Raw genomic sequence first — 17,663 nt, forward strand, 5'->3', positions numbered from 1 at the left:
TGGATTTGGAAATGTTCGGTGAAGTATAATTGCACCACATTGACCCATTCTGATAAACAGCTAAACTTGCTGTAACGTCCCTCTTTAAGGTTTTATTTGTTCCTGTATAATTGAACTGCAAGCATGCAGTGGCAGTGACACACCCCAAGATATCTAATTCTTGCAGTTCTAAGTCGGTCTGCAGCCCGTGCGACATCCACCCATCCCATTGGTCCATTGCTCCGGTTCCATTCTTTATCTGTAAAAAACTACTGACACTTGGAGCAGTACGGTTGACCAATCCTTCGTATTCTAGACTACACAATGGGATGCCAACTAAACAGGTGGTTTCCAGCACTCGCCATGGATAGGCACATGTGCTCCTGCCCTGTCATGTTGGTGAGCGTTACCCATATGTTGTTTCGGGGTTGGACGGAGACCCATGGCTCGCTGAGTCCGATGATGATGCTGAGGAGGATGATGCTTCTAGCCAAGGTCGAACTCCCCATGCTGGTACCCATTGGGGCCCTTGACCTGTGGAGACACAAGCGTATCCTCGACCCCAGGTTATTAGTTGATATGGTCCCTCCCAGCACCCTGTATTTAGATTTTTCATCATCACCATTGCTTTTTCCCGCGATATTGGTGTTAACCCTGATTCCATTGCCTTATAATGCTTAACTATAGGTGGAATATCTTCATGTTGAAAAGGTAACGATAGATGGTTCATTACATACAGAGCTTTCCCCAACCTGTTTTGCGGCGATTCCTGAGCTTCCCCCTTTTTTTGTTTTTGTAGAAGAGTTTTCAAGGTGCGGTGTGTGCGCTCTATAATAGCTTGTCCTGTGGGGGAATGGGGTATGCCTGTCTTATGGTTGATGCCCCATGTGTGGAAAAACCTGTGCGTCGCGTGACTAACGTATGCAGGGCCATTGTCTGTTTTTATCTCCCTCGGAATACCGAGCGCCGCAAAAGCAGCACGGAAGTGGCCTTGGACATGTCGACTGTTTTTGCCTGTCATTGCGATAGCCCATACCGCATGGGAGTAGGTATCGATGGACACGTGAACATATTTATGTCGACCAAACTCAGGTATATGTGTCACATCAGTCTGCCAGAGTTGAAGGGAAAAAAACCCTCTAGGGTTTGTCATAAAAGATGGTCCAGATGGTTGTTGTTGACAGTCTGAGCACGTTTGAACTATGAGTTTTGCATCCCCCACAGATATCGCGAATTGCTTTGCTAAAACTTTGGCAGATTGGTGGAAAAATTGGTGTGACAACTGAGCTTGGGTAAGTGTGTGTGGTACAGGAGTGTGTAATGCCATATTTGTTAGGTAGTCAGCTTGTGCATTTCCTTCTGTCAAAAACCCTGGTAAGTTTGTGTGGCTTTTAATGTGAAACACAGAATAGGGATGTCTTCTCTGCTCTATTAAAAATAATAATTCCTTAAATTTCAAAAACAGAGCTTCTTTTGGTACATGTTTTAACTGCACTCTTTCAATGCGCTGGACTACTCCTACAGCATACTGCGAGTCTGATACAATATTTAAAGGAGTCAAAGGCCATTTTTTAAAGGCCATAGTAATGGCGTGCAACTCAACTAACTGAGGTGAACCCTCAATTCGTTCTATTTGATGTTGCCATTGACCTTTTTCTTTCCATGTAATGACCACTTTTCCTGTCTTCCCTGACCCATCAGTAAATACTGTGGTGCCCGTAACGGGTTGCCACTGATATAGTGGCCTATTTTCGATTTTTACATTATTATAAAAGGTAAACATTTTATGAGGGGGGTGATGAGTATCCATTTGCCCATCAGACCCTGCTAAAGCCATTTGAAGTTCCAGGCTATTTTGCAAACACCAATTTAGGTAATTTTTTGCAACCGGAAGGACAATAAGTCCAGGTTCTTCCCCAGTCATTTCGACAATTCGTTCTCTGCCTCTTTTGATTAGGGCAGCAAACAGCTCAGTGCGAGTAACAAGAGTCTTTGTAGGTTGATACGGCAAAAACACCCATTCTAACACTATAAGGGGTCTCTTTCCTGGGTCTCCCATTGTCCAATAATTGCTAAAGGTTGTTGTTCTTGATTACAAATGTATAACTGCACGGGTAGATTTTCAACTCGTCGGTGACATTGCTGCAGGGAAAGTCTTTCATTCACTGTTGTCAGTGCATCTTTCGCCGCTGTGGTCCATTGTCGTGGAGCATTAAGATCAGTGTCCCCTTTTAATAACTCGAACAACGGTGCTAATGTTTCATTGTCTATACCACATTGTGTTCTGATCCAATTTATATTGCCCAATAGTTTTTGTACGTCATTCAATGTTTTGATGTCTGTAGAAATGGCCACATTCTGAGGTTGAATGGTTTGTTATAATATTTTCCACCCAAGATATTTCCAGGGTGCCTCCATTTGGATCTTTTCGGGCGCAATCTGGAGGCCTCGGTTTTGCAACGCGCTCCTCAAAACAGGTAACGCCTCTTGCACTTGGTTGTTCGTAGGGCTAGCAAGCAAAATATCATCCATATAGTGATAAATATACATTCCTGGCAATCTGAGTCGCACAGGGTGTATGGCTTCGGCCACATATGCCTGACAGATTGTTGGAGAATTTTTCATACCTTGAGGTAGGACAGTCCAATGATACCTATCCATTGGTTCACCTCAATTTACTTTAGGCACTGAAAATGCAAAATGAGGTGCATCTGCAGGGTGCAAGGGGATTGTAAAAAAGCAGTCTTTCAAGTCTATAACTACTATGTCCCAATTTCGGGGTATCATGGTCGGTGAAGGTAATCCGGGCTGGAGTGACCCCATTTCTGCCATTACTTCGTTTATTTGTCTCAAATCATGCAACAGTCGCTATTTTCCGCTTTTCTTTTTGATAACAAATACCGGAGAATTCCAGGGACTGGTCATAGGTGTGATGTGCCCCTGTTGGAGTTGCTCTGCGACTAACTCTTGAAGTGCAGCAACCTTTTCTCTGGGGAGCGGCCATTGATCTACCCAAATGGGTGTCTCCTTTTTCCAGGTTAGTTTCATTGTCGGTCGCTCATCAATGGCCGCTACTGAAAATTTTCAGGGCAATTCAGGGTAAAGCCGCCTTGTGCCATCATGTCCCTCCCCAATAGACTCATGGGTAAATTAGTTACGTACGGGTGTACAGTGAATGTGGATCCTTCTTGAGTTTTAATGCTAAGCGAGTTAATACTTTGAAGGGTATGTGAAGTGCCACCAATGCCAACTAATCCTTCTGTGGGGGTGGCCAATGGCCAACTGTGCGGCCAATCTTTCAAGGCTAGCACGGTAACATCTGCCCCTGTGTCTATGAGAACCAGCAGTTGAATACAAGCAGGGCTTGTGTGGGGATTATACAGCATCACGGTAAGCATAGGCCTAGTGGCGGCAGTCTGCATGGCCCAAAAAATTGCAGGAGGACCGGTTGATCCAAACCCTGCGTCACATCGTTCGCAGTTCTCAGCCCTTGGAACTATGGCCTTAAACAGGATGATCTGGGCAATTCTAGTTTTTCTGGGTATAAACACTGGAGGAGAGGGGGTCCAGACCATGGCTTGAATCTGTCCTTTAAAATCAGCGTCAATAACTCCTGGCAAAATGAACAGGCCCATCAAGGTGGTGCTAGATCTGCCCAACAAAAGTGCGCTATACCCTTGCCCTAAGGGCCCCTTTACATTCAGTGAAATCTTTTGAACATGGGGTCCCCAAAGGGTAAAATCCGTTACCGTGGCGACATCCAGTCCTGCGCTCCCTCTGGTCTTGGCGGAGAGGGTGTCCACGGTGACGACGTCTGTGGCGTTGTTGTCGCTGCAGCTGGTGTCGAACTTCCAGCCATCATTGCCTTTGGTCGGAAGTCCGGCGGGGACCACCTTCCCGGCCCGAGGGGTGGTGGAACTTGTGTCATCGCATGTCCCCGCCCTGCACTCCACCTCCCGTTTCCCTGCCGCGTTGGCAGAGGTTGTCCTTCCGCATTGTATTTTGAACGACACTGGTTGGCCCAGTGCCATCCCTTTCTGCATCGTGGACATAAGGTAGGAGGATTAGAACCAGCGCCCCGGTCAACAGCTGACCCTCGCTGCGGGCAGTTAGCAGCTAGATGACCTATGGCATGGCACCGATAGCATCGCTTGTCTCCAACAGCACCCCGCCCGATATTGAGGGCAGCGGCAAACGCTCCAGCCAATGCAGCAGTGTGATGTTTAATAGATCCAACTCGATTGCACGCTTCAATCATCTGTACTAATGTAGAGTTAACAGGCAGTGCTTGCAATAACTTTTTCCAGTCCGTATTTGCATTTTCCACTGCCAGTTTCAGCATTAGGGCTTCCTTTGCCTCACAATTCTCAATTTGTTTATCTAGCGCATCCCTCAGTCTATCAATGAATTGCATATACGGTTCTTGGAGCCCCTGTGGTATACTAGTAAATGATTGTTCTGGCTTTCCAACTTTGGGCAACCGCAGCATAGCCTGCAAAGCTAATGCCGCGGACTGTCGGAGAACATTCGGATCCAATCTAGCTTGCAGTTGAGGATCCAGCAAAGGGTCGGTGCCCATCAACTAGGGAATTCCCGCCCCGGCAAGGGGATCGCCATCTTGCCGCCCAAGATTACTCAGGGCTGCCACCTCGCAGGATTCTCTCCATTTTTGCTCCCAAAGCAATCGCTGGGCTGGCGTTAAAATCATTGCAGCCACTTGCCGCAAGTCAAATGGGGTTAGCAAATGTCCTGTCATAACATTCTCTAACAATGACTGAGTGAATGGTGCGTTTAAGCCGTACACAGTGACAGTCTTTCTCAATTCCTTAATTAGGTCCCACTGGAAGGGGGTCCACTCATTCGGCCTATTGTCTTGTACACGCACCGGAAACACAAACCCCGCAGCTTCCCCATCCTTCAGTGCCTCCCTACAGAGTCGCTCCCACTGATCTCGGGGGTCGAAAGCCTGTTCTGCTATTGGCGTGGGTTATGCTTCTGATGCATGTATCGGACGCGTGGGGGGTGACATTGGCTTCATGGGAATGGAGTTCGGGGGAGGCGGCTTCAAACCCACTTCCCTGCTCGCTTCGCTCGAGCCCCCGTCTTCTTCCCCCAAGTCTATAAGAACATCTTTTCCCTGGGGCTTGCTCACGATCGGCTCACTATCACCTGCTTGTGCTGCCTGAGCGACTGCATTCTGCACTTTCTTTTCTGCTTGCCATGATCGCAGTGTCTCGGTTACTAAACGCCACGTGGTCATAACTTCAGTGGCGGTGGTGTCCCCCCTGGACGCTGCCTCCCAAATCTTCTCCCCCGCCTGTTACCACGTTTTCACGTCAAACACCGCAGATACTGTAGAGGGAGCCCCTTGCTTTTGCAAAAACTTCAATAATAACTTTATCTTATAGGGGTCATACTTCACCCCTCTTTTTATTAGGAGCTGCATTAATAGCTTAAGTATGGCCTCTTCCTTGGCTGATATATTAGCTCCCATGGTCACTGCCCAGCCGCTCACCTGTTTCTTAAGGTGTGTCCCGGGATTAAAGCCGCAGTCCTGCCGCCGGCTTGATTCGTTCAGCTGGGTTCCCTCTGGACGCTACTTGCAGCGTTGCTTTCTCCAAATCAAGTCGGGGTCACCATTTGAAGGGAATGAGACACGGACTCCGGTGCTGGTGGTAGGGGGAGACCCTTTATTTTCCTGACAACACTCCTTTTATACTTATCCCGACCGGTTCACACAAAGCACACGCAATGCACGCGCTTATTCTATCCATCTGATTGGCTCTGTAACTTTTATCACGCAGCATTTCATTGGCTTATAGTTTTCTTGTTGTTCCTTCTTTTGCAATCTTTTGTTCCTTCTTCTGCTTTCCTTGTTCCCTTTTTTTCCTCTTGATCCCTCGCCCATGACCTTAGTTCAGAGACGTGTTTATTAAGTCAAGGTCATCGGCGTGCTGATCTATACTGAAATAGTACAAATGTATACAACACTCCACCTTTGTTAAAAAAGCATGTACAACAGGGACTATAAAGTAGAATCAAAGGGCTAAACAGGAAATTACCCCTTTATTTGGGCTCAGAATTAGTATCACATAAACCTATGGCTTTGCTTTGTGGATATATTTGAAATAGAGTAAGTCCTACAAATGTGGGGAAGAAACAGGAAGATATTTTTAATGAATATGAGCTACAATAGCAATATTTTAAAGGAACGTTATTAGTAAGGAAACTAGCTGGTATCTGACATACATGCCTCCCTTGGTTTTCTGAATAGGATGCAAGATACAATGTGAAATTTTAAAGAATAAGAGATTGTCTACCAAAAAAAAAAAAAAAGAAAAAAAGAAATCCAAGGAGCAAAAACCTTCAAGTGATTTGCTGCAAGGTTTTAGCTTAGATGAGGCTTTAGCTTAGAAAGAATTACTAATTTGCAAGAAATGAGAGGGCAACAGCAAGTCTGTAGACCATAATAAAATCTTACCTCACAGAAAACATAGGGATCTTCTAAATATACATATTAGAAAAGTGTTTGATTAAAATACCAGATTTTTTTAATCTTCTGTTAGCAAAATGTATTGCTGAAAGTTGTCCTTTTTTGCTTGTTTAAAACAAAACCCATTATGATTGCCACAGAACTACGAGGAACTGCATACTTTCTAGGGGTACCTTTTTACTGCATCATACAGGAATTGCTTAATAGGTAAAAATAAACATCTTAAAGTCTTAAAGCTGTTTTTGATTAGCAGAAACAGAAGAAGGAATGCACTGAAGCAAGATGGTAAGTGTATCATGCAGTATTTTGGCTTAATGTATACAGTATTTCAAACCAATGTGACTGGAGGGTGGGGGGTTTAATCCATTACATTCACATGACATAATTTAGAATTAAAATTGTATGTGAAGGCAAACTGTGTGGAAACATGAAAAATACTGGGATGCCTAACAAAAGCGTGCCAGATGTGTTATTGTTTCTAGCATGCAGAGCTAATGCTTGAAGGCCTATCAGCAGTATGAACTACTGCTACTTCTAGTTCTTTACATTACTGCTTTGTTTATGCTGGCTGCGGTCTGGTCACGGCCAGCAAGTGCTGTATGGCGTTAGGAAGTTAACCCACAATCTCTGCAGGTTCAGTGACCAACTTAGATCCATCCCATGCTGTCTTGAACTGTTCAGGAACCGGAAATTCTTTCTGGTAAGAAACAAAAGCAACAATGATGGTTAAATAAACAGTGGATACCTCATGAAAACTGGTGGAATACTATTAGTGCTACATGACTGAGAAAGCATTGATAGCTCAGACATGCCAGGATTAGAGAGAAGCCTTCTTCATTACCCTAGGAAGCTATTTGACAATGCCACACAGGAAAAAGTCTTACTGCTACCCAGTTTCAAATAGCCTTGGTATGGTACTACTTTGCAATAATCCCTCTCACACCATTATTTGGAACAACTAAGTAAATAAGCCTCATGTCAGAAATGACTTTAGATTCCATCAGTGTCTGGGTTGGAAGACAGTAGAAGGGATTTAGATGTGGAGATTTAGTGAGCAGATTAATTTTAAGGATGAAAGCAATATTATAATATGGAAGAATAAAATTTAAAAAAAACCCTATCATTTTAAGTGTGATACACTTCAAAAGACTCAGCATCCCTTATGGGGTACACAAAATGGAGCAGAACATCAAAGAAAGTCTCCTTACATTCCATATATTCAGTGAAAGGATGGGAGATGTTGTTGGGTCTTTCTCTGTTCCCAGTAAAAAAAAAAAATATGTGAAGAGAAGGGTTTTTTCGTTCAGACCTCACAGAGGTGTTTTGATAGCCAGTAATTTCAGATGATACAGTGATCTGAGGTGAGACTGATCAAAAGGACCTTTTTTTTTTTTTTTTTAAGAAATAGGTGAATATGCACCCACTGAAAATCATTCATCCAGCAGTCACTTTTGGAAATGTGGAGCATGAGAATTCTCTTGTTACATATTTTCTTTTATAAAGCCTAAACCCTCCTACCCTACAAAATTCCAGCCTGAAAGTTTTATGAGAAATTTAAGTTCTGTCTACGGCCATTCAGTGCGATTTCAACACTGCTCTGTTGAGGAAACTAGGAAACTATTATGAGTATGCTTTGCCTGCATGATCCCTGGCTAGTGTGTTAAGCGACAGAGCATGACTTTACTAGAAATGCTGGTGGGCAGAGTATGAAAATCTTACTAGAACAGAAAGGGAGCCAGGAAAATGCACACGTTCAAGTGGCTTTTAAGGACATATGTTGAAAATACTAGAAAGTGCTACAGATGCTACCCATGCATTAACAGCTTTAGAAAAAAACAAGTATATTATACTGTATTATTTCATCTGTAGTGGTATTATATTTATCTTAGTTTTAGCATCATCATCTTCAGGCTTGAGTGCTCTTGTGTGAAGTGAGTTTCTTTGGGAGATTATGCTTAGATATCAAAAAAGAAAATTAAATGGACAGGAGACGAAGCCATTATCTATCAAAATGGAAAGAAATAATGCCATGTCTGATCTTTGAAATTACTTTGTGCCCCAGAAAATAAGGAGTTCTTCCTGCACTGATAGCTGAGATATTGGTACCTAGAAATTCAATTGGTTTGGATCATTTTTTGGTGATGTAGTACGTGTGGTATATTAGTTTCTTTCCTAGCAGTTTAAATGCTGTTAGCTACCAAGACTAGTGGGGAAGGGGGAGGAAAGCTTTAAAAATATCTCACTCACATAATCACCATCTTGGGGGATGAGGATGTTCATCTCGGATGACTTGGCACTCACAATTTCACAATCTAATGATTCCTCGCTGAGGTAGATGTGGCAGCCTTCTGTTTTGTTAATAGAAATGGTTGGCACTTTCCCCATCACCTGCAAAATAAAATCTACTTAATATCAAATCTTAAAATGCACACAAATATACTCTTAATAAAATCCTCATTGCGTGCCAGGTCTAATTTTGGCCACCAACATCTGATCTGTGTGTCAGCTGCCTGCATGATGCTTATATTTGATTTGTGAGACACTGTGAAAATTCTTGGTGGTGGTAACAAAGATCTGTACACAACAGCGAACTTACAATATACAGCAAACTTTTAATATACAGTTTTATGAAAGTGCTTCCCTGATTCTCTCTAATTTCAGTGACACTTTTGTGCTGATATTTAGGCAGTGTTCACCTTGTTCGTCAGTGAGAACTGGTTAAGAAATCAAACATGTCAACTCCAACCCAGTAAGGGCAAATGAAAGATCCCAGCATACAGTAATACTCAACAAGTGATTTGTAATATGTTCTGAAGACTTCAAAGCTCTTCCAGGTTTTACAGCATACAATAGGAAAGGGTTTTTATCCCCTTCAGGCAAGCTACAGTTCTAAAAAAGTACTGAGATCAATTTAATTCAATCTCTAAAGGTATTTCTTATGTCACTTTAAAAGCAAGCACAAGATTTACTTGAGGAGAGAAAAGGTAATCTTCTCTTGTTTCCAATTCTACAGATTTAAACATTTCTTTATGGCTAACTGGCTGACTTGCTGGTTGTCAGTGAAAATTACTCCTTCGTCTCCTGCCCTCTCTAGCAGGGACAGCAATATACTCTGGACAATGCATCAAAAGGGCAGAGGTTATTCTGAGCCATAAACCAGTAACAGCATGTCTGTCCTGGTTTCGGCTGGGATAGAGTTAATTTTCTTCCTAGTAGCTGGTATAGTGCTGTGTTTTGGATTTTACTATGAGATAATATTGATAATACACTGATGTTTTAGTTGTTGCTAAGTAATGTTTACACTAGTCAAGGACTTTGCAGCTTCCCATGCTCTGCCAGAAGCTGGGAGGGGGCACAGCCAAGACAGTTGATCCAAGCTGACCAAAGGGCTATTCCATACCATATGATGTCATGCTCAGTATATAAACTGGGGGAGTTGGCCGGGGAGGCAGCGATCGCTGCTGGGGGATTGGCTGGGCGTTGGCTGGCGGGTGGTGAGCGGTTGCATCACTTGCGTTTTTTTTGTTTTTCCCTGGGTTTTGTCCCTCTCCCTCTCCCTCTCCCTCTCCCTCTCCCTCTCCCTCTCCCTCTCCCTCTCCCTCTTTTGTTATTTTCCTTTTCATTACAATTTATTATTATTATTATTATTATCCATTATTAAACTGTTCTTATCTCAGCCCACGAGTTTTCTTACTTGTGTTCTTCAGATTCTCTCCCCCATCCCACCAGGAAGGGGGAGGGTGAGCGAGTGTCTGTGTGGTGCTTAGTTGCCCACTGGGGTTAAACCATGACAATGTGATAGATATTGTTAATGAAAGAGTGATAGATATTGTTAATGAAAGAGTGTCTCCCATCATTCAAGTTAAGAATATATTTTCACCTTCAGTTCCTTAAATGTGACAGCAAACAAAGAACAAGTGGCCTGTCCTCTTGCATCCCACCCTGATCCTGAAGTCTGGTGTATGTACTGGATCAATGCATCTTAAACTGATCTTTCTTTTCTTTAATAGGTTCTTACACAATAGAGAACGAAAGGAGGGTGTGTTTAATAAATTTTGTAAACATCTGGCAAGAAAAAAGATAGTACTAAGAGAAATGAGAGCCAAGCAATATGGCAATGAAGTAACTATAGCAAAATAGGCTTAGGTGGGTGTACTCTTTGCTGGGTAAAGAACTGGCTGGATGGCCGGGCCCAAAGAGTTGTGGTGAATGGAGTTAAATCCAGTTGGCGGCCAGTCACAAGTGGTGTTCCCCAGGGCTCTGTGTTGGGGCCAGTTCTGTTTAATATCTTTATCAATGATCTGGATGAGGAGATCGAGTGCACCCTCAGTAAGTCTGCAGATGACACCAACTTGTGCGGGAATGTTGATCTGCTTGAGGGTAGGAAGGCTCTGCAGAGGGACCTGGACAGGCTGGATCAATGGGCTGAGGTCAGTTGTATGAGGTTTAACAAGGCCAAGTGCTGGGTCCTGCACTTGGGTCACAACAACCCCATGCAACACTACAGGCTTGGGGAAGAGTGGCTGGAAAGCTGCCTGGTGGAAAAGGACCTGGGGGTGCTGGTTGACAGCCGGCTGAATATGAGCCAGCAGTGTGCCCAGGTGGCCAAGAAAGCCAATGGCATCCTGGCTTGTATCAGGAATAGTGTGGCCAGCAGGAGTAGGGAAGTGATTGTTCCCCTGTACTCGGCACTGGTGAGGCTGCAGTCGAATACTGTGTTCAGTTTTGGGCCCCTCACTACAAGAGAGACATTGAGGTGCTGGAGCGTGTCCAGAGAAGGGCAAGGAAGCTGGTGAAGGGTCTGGAGCACAAGTCTTGTGAGGAGCGGCTGAGGGAACTGGGGTTGTTTAGCCTGGAGAAGCAGAGGCTGAGGGGAGACCTTATCGCTCTCTACAACTCCCTGAAAGGAGGTTGTAGTGAGGTGGGTGTTGGTCTCTTCTCCCAAGTAACAAGTGATAGGACGAGAGGAAATGGCCTCAAGTTGCATCAGGAGAGGTTTAGATTGGATATTAGGAAAAATTTCTTCACCGAAAGGGTGGCCAAGCATTGGAACAGGCTGTCCAGAGAGGTGGTGGAGTCACCATCCCTGGAGGAGTTCAAAAAACATGCAGAGTGGCACTTCAGGACATGGTTTAGTAGGCATGAAGGTGTTGGGTTGATGCTTGGACTATATGATCCTAGAGGTCTTTTCCAACCTTAATGATTCTATGAAAATCTGTAGGATGAATTTACTGATATTTGTTGCATTAACAAATCATTTATTTGCAAATTATAAGCTCAGGTCTTCAAAATACTGAGAAAATTGAGGTGCTCAGCACTTGGCATACTCAAACCCTGGAGAAGCTGCCCGATTCAAGCACCATATAGCATATAGCCAGACTCTACCTTCTTAAGTAGAACTCCACTCTGCTCCATGGCATAGAAGCCGTATGCAATATTCATAGAACCTGCTTAATCAAAAGAATTTTGATTCTTAGAAAAGGTATTTCCCCTTTATTTGAGTATTAACAAGCTGTGGTTTCACTATTCATTACATATTAATTTTTCAGCTTTTATGAATAGTTCTACAGGTAATGATAAAAATCTAGTTATTAAAAAAACCCCACTCAAATAAATGCCTGGGATCTTTTTCTTTAACAAACTATCTCTGCCATAAGAAGAGATGTAGTCATCATGAATAAAACTGGTTGTTACAGTTCAGAAGATGATGCACAGCTGGTAGCAATGTCAATCACTTGCATGAGGTTCAGAATATAAAAAACATCTTGCTATTATTCCCTGTGGTTGCTGTGACCAGTGTTTCTGAAGCATGGAGCAGGATTGTCTAATGTCATACAGCAGGCACAGCCTTTTAAACAGATGACCTCACTTTTCTTGAAGACTGGCAGTTTGATATAATTTAATTAACATTCCATTTATTTTTCACTTAAAATAATACATCTTAAAGTCCTTTCTTGAGATGAGGTTGTGCATGTTGGACACAACCCAGTACCAGAGCATGTATAGTTAGACCTCTTTGAAATGGGATGAATGAAATGAATGAAGTGTTGTACATGTCAGGCAGACTGTCTGTATTTTGAAGAGGGCAAGTGTTCCCAATAAAGAGGGCAATATATGGATTTAAAATACATCTATTTTATTTTCATGAGAACCACAAGGAAGGTGATCTCTGATGAAGCTTTGCTTACTCGTTATCAAAGACAGAACCAGTAGAGGCTCATAGCCCATTTGTAGGCAAGTGACTACATTACTTATGTAATGTGTCACGTTGCTGGCAGGGGACATTTTCGAAGTCCCGGTGCCTACTTTCACTTTATGTCATTTAGTTGTCCTTTGACAGTCTATTTGAACACTTCCATTGAGAAAATAAGAAAAAAAGAAATAGCCATCTTCTGGGCTTAGAAATCAATTAGCTAACTGCCAGAATTTGTTCCATACGCACCACTGAACTTTCAAGTCCTAGGAGCTGTTTACCATGAAAGCGAGAAAATTAGGGCCAGAAGTAATAGTTCTTACAGTGTATAGATCTCTCAGCTTCACTGGAACCAGAAGGGACTGGGCTAGGGGAGGTTTGTTCAGTGATGCTCAATAGTTTTCATAGGCATTTTCTAAATTCACCAGCAGAATTTAGTGCATATGAAGATACATTTGGATGCATCAATCTCTTATTTTTGTTGTGCTCCTGTGAGTTTTTAAAATCTCTTGTAGCTACATGTTGGGCTTTTTTCCCCTGCTTGTTCTCTGTCTGTCTTTGTTTTTCAAATAGATATTTACCTGAATCTGAATATCCCTGGAATTGATTACTTCCACGATTCCCACAACGTTGTCAAACACAAGGCCAAACTTTTTACAGTTGTCTAAAATAAAAGCAATCATAAATAAGAAAGGCAAGATAAAAGCAAATATATGCACACCTGCTACATAAACTATGAAAATTCCCCGTGTTGCACTGCATGCCTGAGTGGCTTTACTCATGCGATCAATCCATCAAAGTGAATGGAATGATTCAGATGCATTATTAATCACACAAGTCAGTTTTTTCAAGCTTGGCATTTAAAGCCCAGCTGAGCTATCCACTCACCAATAGTAATTGAATTGATTTTTCCTTTTATCTGAAGTGTAGATTTGTTACACTTAAAAATGTAGGCCACTTGCTTGAGTTCAGTGTTGTTAATGACCAGGTCATTCTTATCCTCTTGATATTCCTATTTCAAAAGAAAGTTTATTTAATCGGTTGTCTTTAACTAGCTAACAGTCAGACAGAGTTTAGTACAACTTATCCTCGAGTCATTGCATCTTCAGTTACAACAGAGCAAATCCTTCCTGTGGCTTAAAAATCTAATCTGCCTGGTGATTGGATATTTCACCTAGTTCACCCTTAGATGACACATGTATATTTTAGAGCTGCAGAACTGAAGAACTTAGCATAGACCATGACAAAACCCTTTAATTTTGTAGCAAAGACATTATGCTCACAGCAATTTAAAAATGCACTCACAAAGTGTTGCATGGCTCCCATCCAATTTAGACTGGCACCTTGAAGAACAGAGCAAGTTTTTGTTCCCCCCACATGTTATATAATGGTCTACACAGTGTGTGATGAACAGGTGCAGGTGTTACTGTATACAATAAGGAGTAATAGGTGAAGAAATTTCCTTTCATTATGAAGCCTGAAGGGACTTTTACACTCCGTGGATGTCAAGGAAAGACGAGGGATCCACAAGGAAAGTTCCAGGTACTATAACCCTAAGTCAACGTAACACAGGCAAACTTAAGGTTTGCACTTTATGCAAACTCAACTCCACAGTAATGACTGTGTATATAACCTTCTGCATGACTAAACTGCATATTGTTTCCTCCCTCTTTTAACCAACACAGTCAAGTGAATTTTCACTCACAGATTCTTTGGTATACGCCTACATAAATTATCTCTCAAACGTCAAACAAATCTATCTTTTCCATCTGTAGATTGAGCAAAAGGAAAACACTTCTCTACTTTTAAGCATGGGAGACGTGCTTGCATGGTGATGAAAAATAGATGTATAATTCCATTGGTTAACAAACCTGGAGAAAGTGCTCTGTGATAATACTGTTATCTCTCACTCGCATGAATGGCCTGCAAGAAGGGATTTTAACTAGAGTCCTCCACTGGACTTGTTTCTGGGGGATTGTCTGATTTTGCATGGAATTTATATGCTGGTTCTGACATTTTCCAGTTCAGACAAATTAGTGTATGATTCTCAGAGGCAAACGAATTAACTTTAGACGCTAACAGAACAGTAAGAACTAAACTGTAGTAAGGCAGAGCAATGCAAGAATCAGCCCGTTTTAGCTGCAGCTTTGATTTGTTGCACCTTGATCATGGACAGCCTTTTGCAAGACATTCAGTGCTCAAGCTGGTTTGCAATGTGCAGGGTGCAATTCAGAGGTATGACTGGAACTCACCACTCTCCACTTCTTTCCCTCTAGCTCTAAGACAGGGGCATGGCTCTGCTGTGGGGAATTCTTGGGAGAGGTGGGACTCGGAGTATGGCATTTTGTCGGAGAACGAACAGATGGACATTGGGCACGTAGGCTGGGGTTCTTGTGAGTCTTCTGGTCATCAGAGACATGTCGAAGCCCTGAAAAAAAAAAAGGGTGTTTATGAAAGAGTCTGTTTTCCAGACCTACGGGTGTTCATATTTAAGCAGGAAAGGTTCATTTGTAATTGTGTTAAATTATTCTGTGAATTTACATTTTTTATTTCCTCAAGGTTTGCCTGGGTAACTACTTAAAGTGTAACTGCCTACATATTTTTAGCAGTTCATATAAAACCTCTTTTACTGTGGATGGGCTATCTTAGTATCTTTAACAGGAAATGTTGCAATATCTTCTAGTCCTTCTCTGTAGCGAGCTTGTTATATTTTTCCATCAATAAAAATAAGATTCTTTTTCTAATTTACGACAACATTTGACCTATCCCTGCAGCATTAAAGGCAGATATATCAATCGTATGTATTTAAACTCACAGCCATCCACTTTAATTACAGCTGTCCGTATTAATACAAAAGCTTTATTATTGTTCTCCACGCTGATCTGTGAGCCATACCTTTTCACCTAACATGGAATACATTTCGACACAGCTTGGTACACTGAACGTGAATCAGAAAGGGGAATACATTTTTACTCCAGTTGCAACTTAGAGGTTCACCAGCTACCGGGGATTGAAGATGTCCAGCTTGGCTGCCTTAAAATTAAAAGGATACCTCTAAATAAATGGTGTGAATTTCAGGTATGCTGAACATACTTGGGTGCTGTTGCTTCTAAAGGAGGTTTTGGTATGCAGTCTCATCCGTCAGACTCACTGCAAGCCTCAGAAAGATCCAAGTTGCTTAAATGTAACTTAAAAATGCAGGGGAAGTTAGGTTACTACATACAGCAGCTCTTGATGTAGTTTGACTCATGGACCAAAATTTGATTTCTTTTCTCCTGACCTTTGGTAATTGCCTCTCCCTGGTTAAGCTGTGCAAATAGGGCTGAGCGAGATGCAGTTCCTTCATCCTTTGTGGTTTCTGTATCAAAGATGGGGGGAGGTCCAGGTGGTGGTGGTGGCGGTGGCAGTGGTGGGGAGAGGCATGACCCACTTGTTAGAACAGATCGCATAGACATGGGTGATGCAACAGGACCCTGTTTGAGATAGATGGAAATTATTTTACACACAGTGTTTCAAGGAACATTGTATTATGATAACTCTTATTAACATCCTTGAATGCTGTGAGTTTGAGTGACTCTAGGCAGCCACAGGCTCAGAAGAATTTCTGGCACCATAATCAAACATAATGCTATGAATCTTTCCCTGGCTGGAAAGGCAAGGCTGGAAAGACTGATTGTCCGCAGCGCTACCTTACTGCAGAACTACTCCACCTAAAATATTTCTCTCAAATGCTTGTCAAGACTGATGTTAAAAATCTTTAATAGTAAAGATTCCATAATTTATTCCAGTGTTTACTTACATAAAAGGGAAAATATCTCATTTTTTTTTTCAGATACCAAATTCAGTTAGCTATAGATTGGTGTGCATTCAGAAACATACAGAAAATGTTTTGCTCTAACACAAATAACTGGGAGGGTCACGAACTGTCTGTTATACATATGCAACATGCTAAATCGTATGCAAGATGTAAAATGCTATTCTTCAGACTGTTCAAGTAATCTGCAAAGATTCAAATACAGCAGAATGTAAAACTATGGTGATTCAAGTCTCTTATTTCTGAAATTAGTATTTGAGTTTTTAGTTCAATTTCTCAAATTCTTTTTTCTTTTTTTCAATTCCAGTAGATCACAGCACACAATTTATGAGTGAGGGGGGCCTCAGTAAAGTAAGTAATCCAATCTTTCTTTCAGTTTGCATAATCAAAAGTACATGTTTTGGTCCAAATGATAATGCTTACATAGAATATTATCAAACAGAAAATACTAATAATGATCTAATTAAAATTTTATGCATCCTAATAATAGACATTAGATAGAATCTGAAAAACTGAGAATTACTTTTTCTGTCTTGCCACTGAGTGTCACTCTGATCCCACCTCTCTGCAGCAGAGCCAAGACTGTTTTAAAAGAACCACTGTGAAAAATTACATTGGTTCTGATAAATTTAGCTAGCTATACAGACGTTGTGCATTGCACCAGTACATATTTATTAGGTGGGTAGATACAATGGGAAAATGACAGGGACTTACAGAGTCACAGCTCCTCTAATTGGCTACGTTTGTTAAGAGATACAGGTTGTTAAAAGTGCATCCCTGGTAATCAATACTGGAAATAGATATTGCTTAGCTGGATTCAGAGGATATTTTTAACCATTTATGATGCCACTCCTTTCTGCTTTCCACTAAACTGAAACAGCAAAGTATCCATCTGGTTCATGCATCTCACATGAGTGAAAACTGTAGCTATTTCTTAAAAAAGTATTGTTCTGGCCTGTAATCCCAAACTGATAATGGCAAAGGAGCTGAGATGCATATGTTCTTTTTTTTTTTACTCTTCAGACATACTTTTTTTAAAAAAAAAAGCAGCTTGGCACATTTGAGTAAGTAACTGCATTCAAACCTCTTAGTCATTATGACCCTAATTAGAGTAGCACGGAAAGGGCACAATGTTAGTTAACTTCATAATGTACACCCTCTATTGGCACATGCATCTTCAGCAT

General features: G+C 41.9%; 1 protein-coding gene across 3 annotated transcripts in view; it reads right to left on the bottom strand.

Moving 5' to 3' along the window:
- Window positions 1-482: 482 nt before the first annotated feature.
- The window catches only part of CAP2 (cyclase associated actin cytoskeleton regulatory protein 2), a 76,372-nt gene continuing 59,191 nt past the window's right edge, over window positions 483-17,663 (bottom strand). For 2 of the 3 annotated variants that reach the window (XM_072853295.1, XM_072853296.1), the window contains exons 8-13: window positions 15,946-16,138; window positions 14,918-15,093; window positions 13,554-13,677; window positions 13,247-13,329; window positions 8,720-8,860; window positions 5,071-7,169 (exon numbers count right to left, since the gene is read on the bottom strand). In XM_072853295.1, the coding sequence (XP_072709396.1) occupies window positions 7,086-7,169; window positions 8,720-8,860; window positions 13,247-13,329; window positions 13,554-13,677; window positions 14,918-15,093; window positions 15,946-16,138 (801 nt within the window). In that variant the 3' untranslated portion in view covers window positions 5,071-7,085. Of the gene's footprint in view, window positions 514-5,070; window positions 7,170-8,719; window positions 8,861-13,246; window positions 13,330-13,553; window positions 13,678-14,917; window positions 15,094-15,945; window positions 16,139-17,663 lie in introns of those variants that run through there. The other variant, XR_012041050.1, reaches the window with a different exon arrangement.

Source organism: Ciconia boyciana, chromosome 2, assembly GCF_034638445.1.
Source record: "Ciconia boyciana chromosome 2, ASM3463844v1, whole genome shotgun sequence".
Classification (NCBI taxonomy): Eukaryota; Metazoa; Chordata; class Aves; order Ciconiiformes; family Ciconiidae; genus Ciconia; species Ciconia boyciana.